General features: G+C 35.4%; 1 protein-coding gene across 1 annotated transcript; it reads left to right on the forward strand.

Moving 5' to 3' along the window:
* Window positions 1–6,173: 6,173 nt before the first annotated feature.
* Window positions 6,174–14,642, forward strand: LOC133323676 (uncharacterized; the record flags this gene model as incomplete). The annotated part of the gene is made up of 3 exons (XM_061532595.1): window positions 6,174–6,332; window positions 12,801–12,959; window positions 14,469–14,642. Coding segments are annotated over exons 2-3 (301 nt in total), but the record flags the coding sequence as incomplete, so codon positions are not given.
* Window positions 14,643–17,712: the final 3,070 nt, after the last annotated feature.

A 17,712-nucleotide genomic window follows, 5' to 3' on the forward strand; every position in this document is an offset into this window, starting at 1 on the left:
CTACTAATCGCCACTATTCTTCTGCCCATCTCCTCCACTAAAAATTCGCGGTGTTTGAGCTATAATCGCAGCCTCTGGAGTGACCAGCAAACCCGATATAAAAGGTCTTCGTCCATCGATCCCCTAAATATTAACCTATTATTTCCTAAAACAATAGGGGCTCTCTATTGGCGAGAACCGATCTGACATGCAAAATTTCGCGCAAAGATCGGTCCATAACTGTTGCCTGGATCCGTGTTCAAAAAATGATAATTGGTAATATAACGGACGAACGGATCCTACGGACACATATGTCAAGATCGACTCAGTTAGTCGAAATATGACGATCGCTATACTTAAAGGTGGGTTGATACGAATATTTCGCGGCGTTACAAAATCTTGGGGCTGCACAAAGCTACAGACCCCGACAACATAGTTGTGTAGGATATAAATATTGGCTTTAAAAAAATTTTGTTTTTGAAAATCCACGATTTATTGTTGTCTTCAAAAAATATTTTTAAGGGCCCTTCACCACACTGTGGTACAGGGTATTATGTCTTTGTGCATATGTTTGTAACAAGCAAAAAGGAAACGAGATAGACACATGGTGCCTTTTGAGAATATGCATAGAATCACTTTCGATGTCGATTTATGCATGTCTGTCTGTCTGTCCGTCCGTCTGTCCATGTTAAACTGTAAACAAAATACAGGTCGCATTTATAATCGGAATTAGATGAAATTTGGCATAGGTCACTTATTTGGCCCAAGGACGAACCCTATTGAAATTGAGAACAATCGGTTCAGATTTAGATACGGCTCGCATATATATTTTCGTCCGATTTAATGTAAAAGGTGTACAAAAGTCCCTAAATACCTTTCGATTTGCACGAAATTTGGCACAACGTACTGAGCTAGGCGTAGAATGATGTGTGCTAAGTTTCATAAGAATCGGTTCAGATTTAGATATAGCTCCCATATATATTTTCGTCCGATTTAATGTAAATGATGTACCAAAGTCCCTATACTTATTTCAATTTGCACGAAATTTGGCACAACGTACTGAATTAGGTGTAGAATGATGTGTGCGATATAGATATATAGCTCCCATATATATTTTCTTCCAATTTAAGACAAATGGTACAGCAAACTTCTAATGTTTGTCCGATTAACACGAAATTTTGCACAACGTATCAAATTGAGACTTGAATGAAGTTATTGCGTTTTGTTAAAATTGATGGAAATTGGATGCAGCCATTCTGCTTCTCTTTTGATCCGTAGACCTTAGCTTGTCTTAGCCCTAGCCCATCAGTTAACTTATACATACGCCATGACACTTCAAATCGCCTCCAAAAAGTGCACGACTTTTGAAATATTCTATATAAAACCTATAGTTTTTCCGAGTCTCTATAAAACATCCATGACCCTTCAGACAGAATCTCTTTAGCTCCTGTTTTGGAAATACTGACTTCAATTTATCTTAAACACTCCCATCAGAGTGTCTATAAAACATCTGTTCAAAGATTCCCTGCTTCACTTCTTCTGTGTAGGTTCAGTATAACTCGTCTATATAGACTCTCTTCAGCTCGTTTATAAAGACTCCCTTTAGGTCGTCTATAGAGACTACCTTTGGTCGTATATATAGACTCCCTTCAGCTCGTCTATAGAGGACTCCTTCAGCTCGTCTATAGAGGAATCCTTCAGCTCGTCTATGGAGGACTCCTTCAGCTCGTCTATAGAGACTCCCTTTAGCTCATCTATAAAGACTCCATTCAGCTCGTCTATAGAGAATCCCTCCTGGTCGTCTATAGAGACTCCCTCCTGGTCGTCTATAGAGACTCCCTCCTGGTCGTCTATAGAGAATCCTCCTGGTCGTCTATAGAGACTCCCTCCTGGTCGTCTATAGAGACTCCCTTCTGGTCGTCTATAGAGACTCCCTTCATACACTCCACTTAATAGTGAAGGGGATAAAAATGCATGAGCTTCCGGTCGCCTTGCATTGATTTTTTTCAGATTTTTTTTTTTTTTTTTTTTTGGTTATCCACGTTCTGCTTGTCCTTTTTTGGTTTATGGGTTCTCCTATGCATATGTGTATTGACAATAAGTATACGTTACGATTACCTTTATTCCATTTTTGCCTGTCCGATTGTTTGAGACCATTCTCTGGGGAACCTTATATATAATACCTCTGTTAATTTGACGGTTATTATTAGATGCAAATCTGCGACCCGTGCTTGGGCGCCTTTTCCACAATAGCAATATCGGAGATCTCAGTTCACTTGAGGTTGATTTCTCTACAAAAAAAAACTCAGAGGCAATTGAGGCATAAAATTTCCAATAGAAGAATATATCTCGACATAAAATATTCTTTAAAAGATCCACTCCCCTTTCATGCTTCAAAAATAATCTTTACAAATACACGTATTATTGTAGGCTTGAAAGTATATTATTCAAAAATAAAAAAATGTTGCTCTTTGAAAAATATTTTTAAAAAATACGCACCTTATTTGCACCTTGAGAAATTATTCTTTAAAAATGGAAATTTTGGTAGTTGAAAAAAATATTCTTTAAAAAATCCACGGTTTCTGGTAGACTTGAAATACTAGTTTTTAAAAAATCCAATCTGTTTTTTGGTCTTTGAAAAAATATTTCGTTCAAAAACCAGCCTATAAAAATATTCCCTTAAAAGCTTTAAAGTTTCCTCAAATTCCCCCTGGTATCCTCCATTTTTCCATCTGCATAAATATAGGTATTCCATGTGATTATACCCACGCACCTCGTAGGTAGCCGGGTGGCAAGCTAGCTAAACCCCCAGCATCCTTCCGTTGTTTTTCTGGTGTTGCAAATTAAGTTGAAATCAAACAGTATTTCTTTTTCTACTGCAACACATTTCCAGTCAGGATGTTTGAATAATTTACGTGATGTGCTGCAGCATATCTATCAGCCATTGTCCTACCATAGAACACGATTGTTGCCTAGTACATACATAGATATTAGAGAACTCCGGCGAATGAGTAAGTGGGCAAATAAGCTATGTAGTTAAAGCCATGTTCGTTCTTTTTTTTTTCGCACCAAACCCAGTTAAGAATATATCTATGCTCATCACAATCATCACCATTCCAATCACTATCAACCTCATCGTCATCCTGCTACTCGAATATCACCACTGACACTGGCATACTTTGTCAGGCGACAGGAGAGACGTGAACAACAACTTGTTCATATTTCACTCATATTGTAACAACTTTACGCTTGTCATTGTTTTTCATACGTGAGCTGAACCTAAATCATCAACCGAAAAAGTATTGAATAAAAAGGATGAATTTGAAGGGGGTTAGGGGGAAGTCACAAGACCTAAAACAACAGACACTTTCATTTGCAACAATAATAATAACTACACGAAGTGAATAACAACAACAACAGCGAAATAAATAAAAACAAAATTGAAGTAATATTTCAAGTTATTACTGAATATATAAATACAATTTATATATATGTCCCAAACTACGTGAAGGAGAGTTACCAAAAAATATTCTTTAAAAAATCCACGCCATGTTGTTGGCTACTAAAAAAATATTCTTTAAAAAAATCCAGGCCTTGTTGTTGGCTACTTAAAAAAATAAATTTTTTTTAAAAAAATCCATGCCTTTTTGGGTATTTGAAAAAAAATATTCTTAAAAAAATCCATGCCTTGTTGGGTACTTGAAAAAATATTCTTTAAAAAATCCACGCCTTATTGTAGCCTTGATTTTTCAAAAAAAAACATGCCTTATTGTAGCCTTGAAAAAATATTCTTTAAAAAATCCACTCCTTGTTGGCTACTTGAAAAAATACACGCCTTGTTGGCTACTTGAAAAAATATTCTTTACAAAATCCATGGCTTACTGGCTACTTGAAAAAAATACTTTTTAAAAAACATCCTCGATTTTTTTATACCCTCCACCATAGTATGGTGAAGGGTATCTGTCTGTTGTAATCACTCTAGCGTCTAAACGAATTGAGATAGATCGCCAAAATTTTGCTTTTGTCTGCAGGCAGGTTTGAACATGAGCTTTATCGGTTCACGTTTAGGCATAGCTCCCATATAAGGGTACCCCCCAATTTCGGTATTTTGGGGGTTCTTGAGCGCGTTTTTCAAACGAACTCGCTGAAATTTGGTATTTTGTACCAAAAATTATTAATATTCAACCCTTTTAGGGGTAGTCCCCATATAACCCTCTTTATACCCATCACCACACTGTGGTACAGGGTATTATGTCTTTGTGCATATTTTTGTAACAGGCAAAAGTAATCGAGATTGCCTTATGGTTCCTTTTGAGAATATGCATAGAATCACTTTCTGAGTCGATTTATGCATGTCCGTCCGTCCGTCTGTCGATGTTAAATTGTAAACAAAGTACAGGTCGAATTTATGATCCGATTTGGATGAAATTTGACACAACTCACTTATTTGGCCCAAGGACGAACCCTATTGAAATTGGGGAAAATCGGTTCGAATTTAGATATAGCTCCCATATATATTTTCGTCCGACTTAGGGTAAATGGTGTACTAAAGTCCTTATATATCTTTCGATTTGCACGAAATTTGGTATAGCCTACTGAATTAGGTCTACAATGATGTGTGCTAAGTTTCGTGGAAATCGGTTCAGATTTAGATATAGCTCTCATATACAGTTTCGGCCGGTTTTAGGTAAATGGTGCACCAAAGTCCCTGAAAAGCATTTGATTTGCACGAATTTTGGCATAGCGTATTGAATTAAGTCTAGAATGACGTGCGCTAAGTTTCGTGAAAATCGGTTCAGATTTAGATATAGCTCCCATATATAGTTTCACCCGATTTAAGGTAAATGGTGTACCAAAGTCCCTATATATATTTCGATTTGCACGAAATTTGGCATAGCCTACTGAATAAGGTCTAGAATGATGTGTGGTGAGTTTCATGAAAATCGGTTTAGATTTAGATATAGCTCCCATATATATTTTCGTCTGATTTAAGGTAAATAGGGTACCAAGGTCCCTAAATATCTTTCGATTTGGCACAGCGTAATGAGTTAGGTCTAGAATGATGTATGCCAATTTTCCTGAAAATCAGCCCAGATTTAGATAAAGCTCCCATGTATATTTTCGACCGATTTAAAGTAAATGGTGTACCAAAGCCCCTATATATATTTCGATTTGCACGAAATTTGGTATAGCCTAATTAATTAGGTCTGGAATGATGTGTGCTAAGTTTCGTGAAAACCGGTTCAGATTTAGATATAGCCCCCATATACAGTTTCGGCCGATTTTAGGTCCGGTTTTAAGTAAATTGTGCACTAGAGATCCATAGGTAGGTGGATTGACAAAACGTACTGAAGTTAATATAAATTAATCTCTGACAGGTTGGCTTGAAATCGGTTCAGATATAAATATAATGTAGCTTTCGTATATAATTTCGACTTATTTATGTTAATTGTACACTAAGTAATCAATGGGTGTGATTAAATTTTAAACAGTGCAACGATACATATGTAGGATACATATGTAGAATATACCCAAAGTGGTGAAGGGTATCATATAGTCGGCCCAGTTCGACTTTACTATTTTCCTTACTGGTTTTTATATTAAAATAGTTATCTGATTTGTTCCGCGTCTTGGGTTTGGTTTTAACTTAACTATTTCACCTGCGGAGGATATCGAGAACGATGAACTATAGTCCACATTTAGGCCTAGCGCCCATATAATAATACCTGCCGATTTTCGGGATTTTTAATATTTAGCGCAAAGAATTGTATTCTGAAGCTAAAATGTTAATTACGAAATTGAGCTATATCTGTTACCAATTAGGCCGAAATAAAACCTGTGTATATTGGTGATGACCTTATATTACTATGACTATATTATATATTTTGAAGACATCTTAACTGCATCCTACAATGCGTTGTCAATATCGCACCACTTTCTGGGGTTTTTAGGAAAAATATCCATTAAAAATTGCTGAAATTTGTATTTGGTTAGTATACCTATGGTCGAGGGTATCCAAAGTTCGGCCCGGCCGAACTTAACGCCTTTTTCACTTGTTTTTTTTTTGTTTTTAAGGAGAAATTTGGATCCACATCGGTCTTTTGAAAAAATTATGTCAATTCTCTTCATTGTAAAACATAGTTATTATAATTTTCCCTTCTCCCTCTCTTTATTTTTTTCTCGCTACAGCATTTCCCATGGCTCTAAATATGTGGAACGTGGCAATGAACCACGTTTGGTTATCGACAACGTGACATACGACTATCAAGGTGAATATGAATGCCATGCCACAAATTACATCAATGGCCAGGAACGAGTGGCCATATCGGATCCGGTTTCATTGCAAGTTGTTGGTAAGTTCAAAAAAAAAAAAAAAAACAAAAAAAATTGAAACGAAAATAATTGAAATAACAGATGAATGTGCAAATATCTGCGTGCGCGTGTGTGTGTTTATGTCCATGTGAATGTTAAGTGGCTGCGTGTCAAGGGGGTGGGTGGCACGGCGTGGTAATGGACAGCGAATAAAATGTAATGAATGAAATGCCATGCTTTACTTATGTATTTCCATGGAAATTTAATAAAGAAATGTGAAAACGATGTACCACCGTGCGCTCTCACACACTCACACACCAACAGAGAAAGTTCTTAGTATTTTAACTGGAAACGAAATATTATTGAAATTTAAAATGCTGTTTGTAATGAAAATACAGTAGAAGCAGTAGAAAAAAAAGAACATTGTACAAAAAGTTTGTTGGAGATTTAATGGTTTTTAATTTACAAATGTTATTAGTTCTGCCATGTTTTATTTTGTTTAAGAACATTATTTTATTATATTGGGAAATGTTGTGTTAGAAATGGGAGGGCTGAAAAGGTAGCTGAATAAAATTTTAAATTTAATTTTTTATTGGCAAATGAATAAAAGAGGCATAATGAATTTCAATTATTAAAACTTCAATAGAAAAATTTAAATACCTCTAAAGGGAGATTTTTTTTTCAAATACTAGATAATGGAATTAATTTCAGGATATGTCTATTCCAAAATATACTCGAATACATCTAGAAGTCCCAGCATTTAAATATCTGCTGGCAAATCTTAAAAAAATAATTTATGTAAAATATTTATTAAATTATTGGTCATATGTATGTCGGTTGTAACTGAAGGTGTCGGTAATCAGACATTATCTTCGAAATGTTTATAGGCTTGGTAAAAAATATTACCATATCCAAAATAAGAATCAATTTAATCGGGAAGATTTCAAAATTATAACAATTCATAGGGTAGGAGTGAACAGTTAGGCACTACCTTTGGTCTGAATATTAGATCGACGTTTTGTGGTGTACAAAATTAAGTTGATCTGAGATAAAAGCTCTTTTGTATAAACTAAGGATAAACTTTATTGGAAATTTGAGAAAATCGATTTAGGTTTAGATATAGCTTCCGATTCCACAATAGTTCATACAACTTATGAATTGGATAAGATACAGACCTTTTATGACTGTTTCAATAAAAAACTTAGGAGCATATATTCTATATACCGAAAATTGTGAAGGATATTCGTTCGACTTTCCTTACTGGTTTATTGCATCGATATATGCAAGATAGCCATAATACTGGTTTTAAGGTGGACCAACCATTGTGAGGTATTACCTGAAAGAAGAATAGAGACGAAAATTCAATGAGGTTTAGGCGGTTGGGTTGGGCAAAGCCTATAGTAAAACGTAGACCAATATATTCCATTTTCAATACCAAACACCCTAGGAACAATAACCATGTATATGCAAAAATTCAAAGCCACATATAACGTTACCCCCCATTTGTCGGTATTTTTGGGGAGATTGGTCACGTTTCTAAACGAATTGACTCTATTGTGTTTCTCATTTGATTTTAAGTCTTCCTACCAAAAAATTTATAAAGATCTTGAACGATTACAGGAATTTAAAAGGGCCAACTCGTTGTGGAGGGCACAAAAACAGTTTGGCTTGTCCGAATGACGTTCTTACTTGTTTTAAAAATATTTTTTCAAGGACTATCAGAGTCTAATTTTTATACCCTTCAAAAATATGTTGTGTATGCTCCAAAAGTTTGTTAGTCACATTTCGACTTTTTTTAGTCATATCTCGACTAGTCTAGTCGATTTAGATTTGTGTCCGGCCGTATTAACCAATCGTCACGAAATTTGGCATCTAGGACTGGTTTTGGCCAAGGATGGTAATGAACGGTTAATATGGTCCAAAAACATTATTTTTTTCTTTTTTTCCACAATTATGATCCGAACGAAATTTAACAAGAAGAAAGGGATCTGACCATGGAATAAATATGGCCCATGATAATCAGACAATATTTAGCAAAACATATAATCCAGACTTTTGTGTGAAAAACTGCAAAATTTGGCAAGTGAGAAGTGGGAGTCTTCATAAAAACACATATGAACTTCCGGTTATGCTCAAGGACAACGCTTACAAGTTTGGATGATGATCAGATATTTTGAGATGAAGTGGATTTTTCTAGTCCTTCTATTTCAAAACAAAAATAACAAATTTTACAAGGGGGAAGTCGAGACTGAACATCTAATTATAATGAGCCCAGACTTTTGTGTGTAAAAAAACAACATTTGAATCTTAAGGCGTTCTCTCCAGGAAAACATGAATCGGAATAGAATAAGAAAGAGGAGTTGTTGACCTCTAACTGGTCAAGAGGATGCAAATATTGCAAAATATTTCCCGTACTCGCAGAAAAATATAATTCAGTGGTAGTTGTGTAGGGTATCTTTTGGTCGGACCCATCCGGCAATACTGTTCCACTCACTTTGTTTTTATTATTTCCCATGGACTATCAAGCCTACATTTTCTATGAGAATATTTTCCAAGTGCTTTTTGTATCTATTTTTTTGATAATACTTCCTAAGGACTAAGGGGAATTAAATTTTCTAGAAAAAATTTTCCGAGGAACATCAGTGTATAGATTCTATAAATAATATTCCCCAAACACTATCAGAACGAAGATTTTATAAATACCAGTGAGCGGAGCAGTATAGTCGGACGGGGCCGACCATATGATACCATACACAACTTCCACGAAAAACTAACATTCTGTGGATTTATATTCTGAGCTTTGGCATTATTTCGCGATATTTGAACCATCTGGACCAACTAGAAGCCGACAATTATTACTAATGTTCAGTACAGCCCTCCTAATTACTTGTCCAGATTCCCATCCCTTGTGTTGTGATCTTCTAATTCCCATTGGAGCCTATAGATCGACTCGAAAAAACACTAAAAATCAAGTTTTCGGTCCACTTCATCACAATCTAATTATATGATCGTCACCGAAAATTATAGGCTTTATCCTTGACCATAACTGGATCTTCATGGAACGTTTTAAAGCGATCAGCGCTATATTTCCGCCCTCTAGTGTGGTATAGGGTTACTAAATAATATCTGAATACGTAAGCACCTGTAAATGTTTAAGTGTAACTCCCACATCTGAGTACATACGACCATGTAATTGGTATCAATTTAAGAAACATGTTTTTCCAAGGACTATCTGAGCGCAGATTTTATGAAGCATATTGTTCTAAGGAACTATTAAAGAGTAGTATTTTATACTCTTCACCACACTGTTGTACAGGGTATTATGTCTTTGTGCATATGTTTGTAACAAGCAAAAGGTAACGAAGTTGACACATGGTTCCTTTTGAGAATATGCATAGAATCACTTTCTGAGTCGATTTATGCATGTCCGTACATCTGTCCGTCTGTTGGTGTTATATTGTAAACAAAGTACAGATCGCATTTATAATCCGATTTGGATGAAATTTGGTACAGCTCATTTGTTTGGCCCAAGGACGAACTCTATTGAAATTGGGAATTAGGTAAATAGTGCACCAAAGTCCTTATATATTTGGCATAGCGTACCGAATTATGTCTATAATAATGTGTGTTAAGTTTCGTGGAAATCGGTTCAGATTTAGATATATTATATATTTTCGTCCGATTTTATGTAAATAGTCCACGAAAGTCTCATATATCCTTCGATTTGCACGAAATATGGCATAGCGTACTGAATTATGTCTAGAATAATGTGTGTCAAGTTTCGTGAAAATCGGTTCAGCTGTAGATAAAGTTCCCGTATATATTTTCGTCCGATTTAATGTAAATGGTATACCAGTGTACCTATATGTCCTTCGATTTACACGAAATTTGGTACAGCGTACCGAATTAAGTCTAGAACGATGTGTGCTAAGTTTCGTGAAAATCGTTCCAGATTTATATATAGCTCCATAAATATATATATATATATATATATATACATTGTTCCGATTTAAGGGAAATGGTGCACCAAAGTCCCTAAATATCTTTCGATTTGCACGAAACTTGGCATAGCGTACGGAATTAAATCGAATATGGTGTGTGTTAAAATTCATGAACATCGGTTCAGATTTATATACAGCTCCCATATATATTTTCGTCCGATTTTATGTAAATAGTGCACCTCTATATATCCTTCGATTTGCACGAAATAAGGCATAGCGTAATGAATTGAGTCTAGAATAATTAAATTTCGTGAAAGTCGATTCAGATTCGAGGGAACATTGGCATGCAATTATAAGGATAAATATCTACAATATACCCAAAGTGGTGAAGGGTATCATATATTCGGCCAAGTCTGACTTTATTACTTTCCTTACTCGTTTTTTTATATTTTCCAATGACTATAACAAGTGAAAAAGCTAGAAATGAAAATATAGGGTACATACCAAAAAGTGGGCCTATACCGACATTTCTAAAAAGGGATTATGTAAACCATAATAAAAAAATCAGTAATTTTTAATGGATAATTATACACTGTGGCTAATCGAAATATTGGTTCTAGACCCCATATTTCTTTGGACCAAATACGTTTCAAACAATTTAGATTTCATCCAAACTTTGTCCACCTTATTATTTCTTCCAATCTTAGTTCAAATTCGAAGATGGGGAATATCGGTCCACTTCTTCTGGAACCTTCATACAGGGACTAGGTCTAAATGCGGGTTATAGTTCATTATCGAACCTAACGTTCTACTTTTTTATCTCGATATCCTCCGCAGGTGAAATGATTACATAAGAGTCTTAGAACCAAACTCAAAATGCGGAACAAATCATGTAACCATTTTAATATAAAAAATTTAATATACCCTCCATACATACTACCCCAAAATGGGGGCGAATATTAATAATTTTTGGTAGGGAGATTTGGTACCATATACGATTACAAAATACCAATTTGCAGTAAATTCGGTTGAAAAAAGCGCAAGAACCCCAAAATACCGAAAATTAGTGGTACCCTTATATGGGGGCTATCAGAAAAATGGACCCATATTTATAATTTTTTTGTGGAGAGATTTGGGACCTATTAAGAACTCAAAACACCAAATTACAGCTAATTCGGCGGAAAAATACGATCAAAGTCCCCAAAATACTGAAAATTGGAGGTACCATTATATGGGGGCTACCAGAAAAAATGGACCTATATTTATAATTTTTTAATTTAAGTACCCAACAAGAACTCAATACAGCAAATTTCAGCGAATTCGGTTGAAAAACGCGCTCAAGAACCCCAAAATACCGAAAATTTTGTGGTACCCTTATATGGGAGCTATGCCTGAACGTGGACCGATATACCATCTTCGAACTTGACCTGCCTGCAGACAAAAGACAACCCTATGCAAAATTTCAGTACTCTATCTCAATTCCTTCAGAATATAGCGTGATTACAACAGACGGACGGACATGGCGTCTTAGAATTTTACCCTGATCAAGAATATGTATACTTTATAGTGTCGGAAATGAATATTTCGTTGAGATACAAACGGAATGACAAAATTAATATACCCTCCATACTATGGTAGAGGGTATAAAAATGCAGAATATTTTCAGGGACTATTAAAGCCTTTTTAAAGAATATTTTCTAGGGACGATCAGACTATTCTATAAATATATATTTTTTTCAGGGACTATCAGAGTTTGGATTTTGTAAAAAAATTTGTTTCAAGGACTATCAGAGCGAAAAGTTTATAGATTTTTTTTAAAAAAATATATTTTTCAAGCACTATCTGTCCGTGTATTTTAAATATAATAATTTTCCAGGGACTATCAGACCGTAGATTACAAAAAAATCCAATGACTATGAGAACGTAGATTTAAAAATAATGAACTTTTACCATGGGCTCTCGGAACTTTAAAGAATATTTTCATGAAGAATTAAAATATATATATATATATATATATATATATATATATTTGTATTTGAATTTTGCCTTGTAAGGGCTATTAGAGAGTAGTGATCATTTAAAAGTAATTTTTAAGTGATTATTTATACTACTTCGAGTAGAACTCAATGATCGAAGTATTGCAATAAAAAGGAAAGCCAGGAGAAGAACCTATGTACCCACCATTATGCGACGCGTTTCGCCGTTGGTTAAGCGGCTCATCAGGCATATTGGGCTATGTGGCTTTACAAAGGTCGTATGTTGATATCTTGTATTTATTCCACCCTGATGCGAAACTTGCATATGCGAATTAAATTCAAATTTGTCAAAGTTGGACATTTGTCTTCATTCTAGAAACAGTCCTATTCGAAGCAGATTTTTGCTGTAGCGATGGATAATTAATCCACATACCTACAATTGCTTTGAATTTAATTGAGATTTTTCCATTGGCCGTTGAGGGTAAGGGTCTTATACCCTTTTTGTGCATCTACTAATTTATAATAAAAACATTTTTTTTTTTTATTTTCAATATTAACATTTATTTCCATTTTCTCTGTCTTTGCATTTCAGGTGCTCCACAAGTTTTGCGTTTACACCCCTCCATGCACACAGTGATGGTGAAGAGAGGTGATCCAGCCTCATTAACATTAGTGGTGTGTGCTGATCCACGACCACATCGTGTGGCCTGGGAATGGGGTTCATTGCGTTTGGATGCTGGCTCCTCTATTGGTAAGGTCGAAAGGCAAACACTCAGACACCGATGTACACTAATGAAAATTTTCTAAACCACCATCAAAACAAATTCTAAATTTTATTTTTCTATTTCTATTTATTTTTTCGGTTTTCGCTATTCCCCCAAAATGTTGGACAACAACGAATGTTATTTTTGGAACCGCAAATGTTGTAACTCAAACATGGTTGGACTATATGAAACAACATGGTTATTGAATGGCTGCTGAATGCTTGATGGAACATTTTCGTATTTTTTTTGGGGGTGGTCAACAATTTGTGAATTGAAAATGAATTCGGATATGAATGAATGACAATCTAAATGTTAAATAAATGCCAACACATTATAACGAATTAAATTTCATATTGTGGCTGTTCAAATTGAAATCATGTGGATATTCCCGCAAACGTACACACACATGTATACACATGCCCTTAAAACCTTGCACATTTCCGTGATGACGATGATGGTGACTACAAATGTATTGGCCATGGCCATGCTGGTAAAAATGATGCTTTGGGTTATTTTCGGTTTGACTGACACATGTAATGCCTGTAACCAAATATTGCCCTGACTCACTCACATCCTGCCAATGGTGCCCATGGCATTACTACCACAACCATCACCAATGCCGCTGCTGCCATCATTGCCACCACTACCACCACCAACAATAACAAAAATAATTCCACATGTTGACCACTAATTAACGAATTTCTGGCGGCCACATACATGCAACACAACGTTCTACCGCAAATGCGAATAATAATTATCCCTGGGAAAAATCAAAATGATGAACACCATCACCAATCCAATCACAATCAACCTCATCATCGAAATTGTGGTGGTTTTCAACGTCATGATGATGATGACCATCATTATCCTGATGCTACTGGTGCGGCTACTGGTTCTGTTCAACAAAAATATTTGCATGGCGTGATATGAAATCTATGTTCAACCTTCCTCCGCCTTTGGCAAAAATCCTGACATCTATTTTTGTGGAAAAACCGTTCGGAAACTTTTCACATTGGTCGGATGTTTATCTGTTTGAATTGGATCGAAATTATGTCAATTGAAAACTGAAAATAAATTGATTACAATTTTTTGACAAATTATTTAAACATGATCTCGATATGGATAAATATGACATATCACATAATTCTAATCACATTTTGAAATATCCTTTCTATGCTTTTTATGAATTCCCAAAAAAATCGCATTTCCCAAAACTGTCATACAAATCAATTGACCAACCTTTATTTACACACACACATACATACATACATTTTGCACTACACTAAAACCTAACCCCTTACATATTTATCCATTCCCAATACCTTACCTTACCATTCATCCATCAATCCCTGCATTCATCTATTTAACTTTTGTCAATCGCGTGATGTGTGGCATCACCGCTACTGCTATCCATGTCCATTTTTTCTTCCCTCCCTTTCTGTGTGTGTGTTTTCCTTTTCGTTTTTGTTTTTCTCTTCTTTTCTTCTCTCCAACAGACCGTTTTCGTGCCGATGATTTACTACAAGATTCACGTGAGGACTGTTATCTATCGACGCTGCACATCCATCATGCCACCGAACATGATGCACGTCCTTATTATCTGGTTGTGGAAAATGAACGTGGCACCGATCGTCATGCCATACAATTGAATGTGGAGGGTACGTTTACAGGTGCAGAAAAATCATGTTTTTTTTACAAATTCTCTACATGTCTATGTGTGTGTGTCTGTATATGCCTGTAACTCTGTGTGTGTGTACTGCCTGTACTATCTATGTAGTAGTTGTGTATACATTTTCTACTAACCATGGGATTTTCTTTGATTTTTTTTTTCAAAATGCCTTTCTATGTGTGACACACAACCATACATATATTGTGTATGAAGATATATATGTGTGTGTGTGTTATATGGCGAGATTTTTCAAAGGAATTTTTTAATATACACAAAATTGCACGTCTCCAGGATAATGCAACGCCATGGTATATCTATGAAACAAGCTCATATGAATATCATGGCATAGCATATAGAATTAATATGTACACAGATACATATAAATGTATCTGTGTACATATATAATCAAGTAAACAAGATTTAATTAAGATTTATTGTACGATAATAATATGAATATGAATATATATATATATATATTTTTGAAGTACAACAACAAAAAGAACAATTCTAGGAAGTTAAATTCCAGGAATTAAAACAAAAAGTAATGAAATAAAAAATAACTAATCTTAGGCTCCGCTACAGAGCAAAAATGAGGTATAAAACTTAAAAAAGGATTTTGAACTGCTGATGATATTGTAATAAAATCGGTGTCATATGAAAGCTAATACGTCCGGCTATTTGGAATTCCTTTCGTATTTTTATGAATATGAATCATTTTATGTGAAAAACCAGTAGGGAAAGTAGTAAAGTCGGACGGGGCCGACTATATGATACCCTTCACCACTTTGGGTATATTCAGCAGATGAATCCTAACAGACGTTGAAGGACCATAAACACGAAAATGGATGCATAAACAATTCATTCTGCAACCTATACTAAATTTTTCATTTGATCAGATATAGAGTTGCCATAGATATAGTATATATATATATATATATATATATATGAACCGATTTCAATGAGACTTGCCAGAGATTAACTTATATTAACTCCAGTTCATTGTACAAAATTGTGTGACAATCGGACAAACTTTAAGACTTTAGTGCACATAAAATCGGAAGAGAAGATATATAGGAGCTATATCTAAATCTGAACCGATTTTCACGACACTTAACACACATCATTATAACCCACACACAACTATGTTGTCAGGGTATTATAGCCCCAAAAGTTTGTAACGCCGCGAAATATTGGTCCTAGACCCACCTTTACGTATACCCATCGTCATATCTCGACTAGCTGAGTCGATCTAGATATGTGAGTCAGTCCGTCCGTCTGTCCATTATAATTTGTAAATACGATACAGGCCACAGTTATGGACCAATCTTCACGAAATTTTGCATATAGGATGGGTTCGGCCCAATGAAGGCCCCTTTTGGTAAAGATCGGTTAATATTTAGGGGATGAAATGGACCAAAAACTTAATTTTTGTCGGTTTTTCTGGTCGCTCCAGAGGCCGCAATTATGGCCCAAACACCACAAATTTTTGCATGGGGTAGGGGATCGGGCCAATGTATATGCATGTCTGTCTTGATAAAGATCGGTCAATATTTAGCGGGTCAAATGGACCCTGGCTTTTGTGTGAAAAATTACCAAATTTGTGTCCTATAGCGTATAGATATACCCCTGAAGGACATAGACTCGAGAAGTTGATATTATACCCAAGAGGAGTGCTTGACCTTTAAATTGATACCAACTTTATAGTCATATGTACTCGAATGTGGGAGTTACACTTAAATATTTACAGTTCCTTACGTATTCATATATTATTTAGTAACCTATTACCACACTTGAGGGCGGAAATATAGCGCTGATCGCTTTGAAATGTTCCATGAGGGTCCAGTTATGGTCAAGAACAATGCCTATAATTTTCTGTGATGATCAGATAATAATTTTGGGATTAAGTGGACCGAAAACTTAATTTTTTTTGTTTTTTTTTTCGAGTCGATCTACAGGCCACAATTGAAAGCCGAACATCACAAAACAATCCACGTCTAAGGGAGAGGGTGCAAAACTTCGCGAAATATTGCCCAAGCTCAGAATGTAGTACCACAGAAAGTTAGATGTTCATGGAAGTTGTGTAGGGTATCATATGGTCGGCCCCGTCCGACTATAAAGCTCCGCTCACTGGTTCTAGACCTAATTCATTACGCTATGCTGTGCAAATCGAAAAAAATCTGACGAAAATATATATGGGAGCTATATCTAAACCTGGACTGATATTTAGGGAACTCAATACACATCATTCTAGACCTAATTCATTACGCTATGTCTAATTCCGTGCAAATCGAAAGATAAATAGGGATTTTGGTAAACCATCTACATTAAATCGAACGAAAAAATATATGGGAGGTATATCTAAATCTGGACCGATTTTCAGGAAACTTAATACACGCCATTCTTGACACAATTCAGCATACTACGCAAAATTTTGTGCAAATCGAAAGATATATAGAGAGTGTGGTGCACAATTTACATAAAATCGGACAAAACTATATATGGGAGCTATACCTAAATCTGATCCGATTTTTCCCAATTTCAATAGGGGTCCGTTCTTTGGCCAAATAAATGAGCTGTGCCAAATTTTATCCAAATCGGATCATAAATGCTACCTGTACTTTGTTTAAAATTTAACATCTACAGACGGACAGGCGGACGGACGGGCATTCATAAATCGACTCAGAAAGTGATTATATGCATATTCTCAAATGGAACCATGGGCCTATCTCGATTACTTTTTGCCTGTTACAAACATATGCACAAAGACATAATACACTGTACCACAGTATGGTGAAGGATATAAAAATCGGAAATCATAGGATCTCTGGTGTAAAATTAATATGAAATCGGACAAAGTTAGGTATGACAGCTATATGTAAATCTGTATGGTTATAAAGCTAATTTGATACACGTCATTTGGTATTGGAACACTGTGTAAAATTTCGTGTCAATTAAGCACCACACGTAGGCACACGAATTACAGCAAATCGACGAAATATATATGACAGCTTTATCATAATCTGATTCTAGATTGTGAACGAAGCAGTGTAGTCGGATGGGGCCGAACATAC

Source organism: Musca vetustissima, unplaced genomic scaffold (assembly GCF_032173495.1).
Source record: "Musca vetustissima isolate MV318-11 ecotype Yass unplaced genomic scaffold, APGP_CSIRO_Mvet_v1 utg47084, whole genome shotgun sequence".
In the NCBI taxonomy this organism is placed as follows: domain Eukaryota; kingdom Metazoa; phylum Arthropoda; class Insecta; order Diptera; family Muscidae; genus Musca; species Musca vetustissima.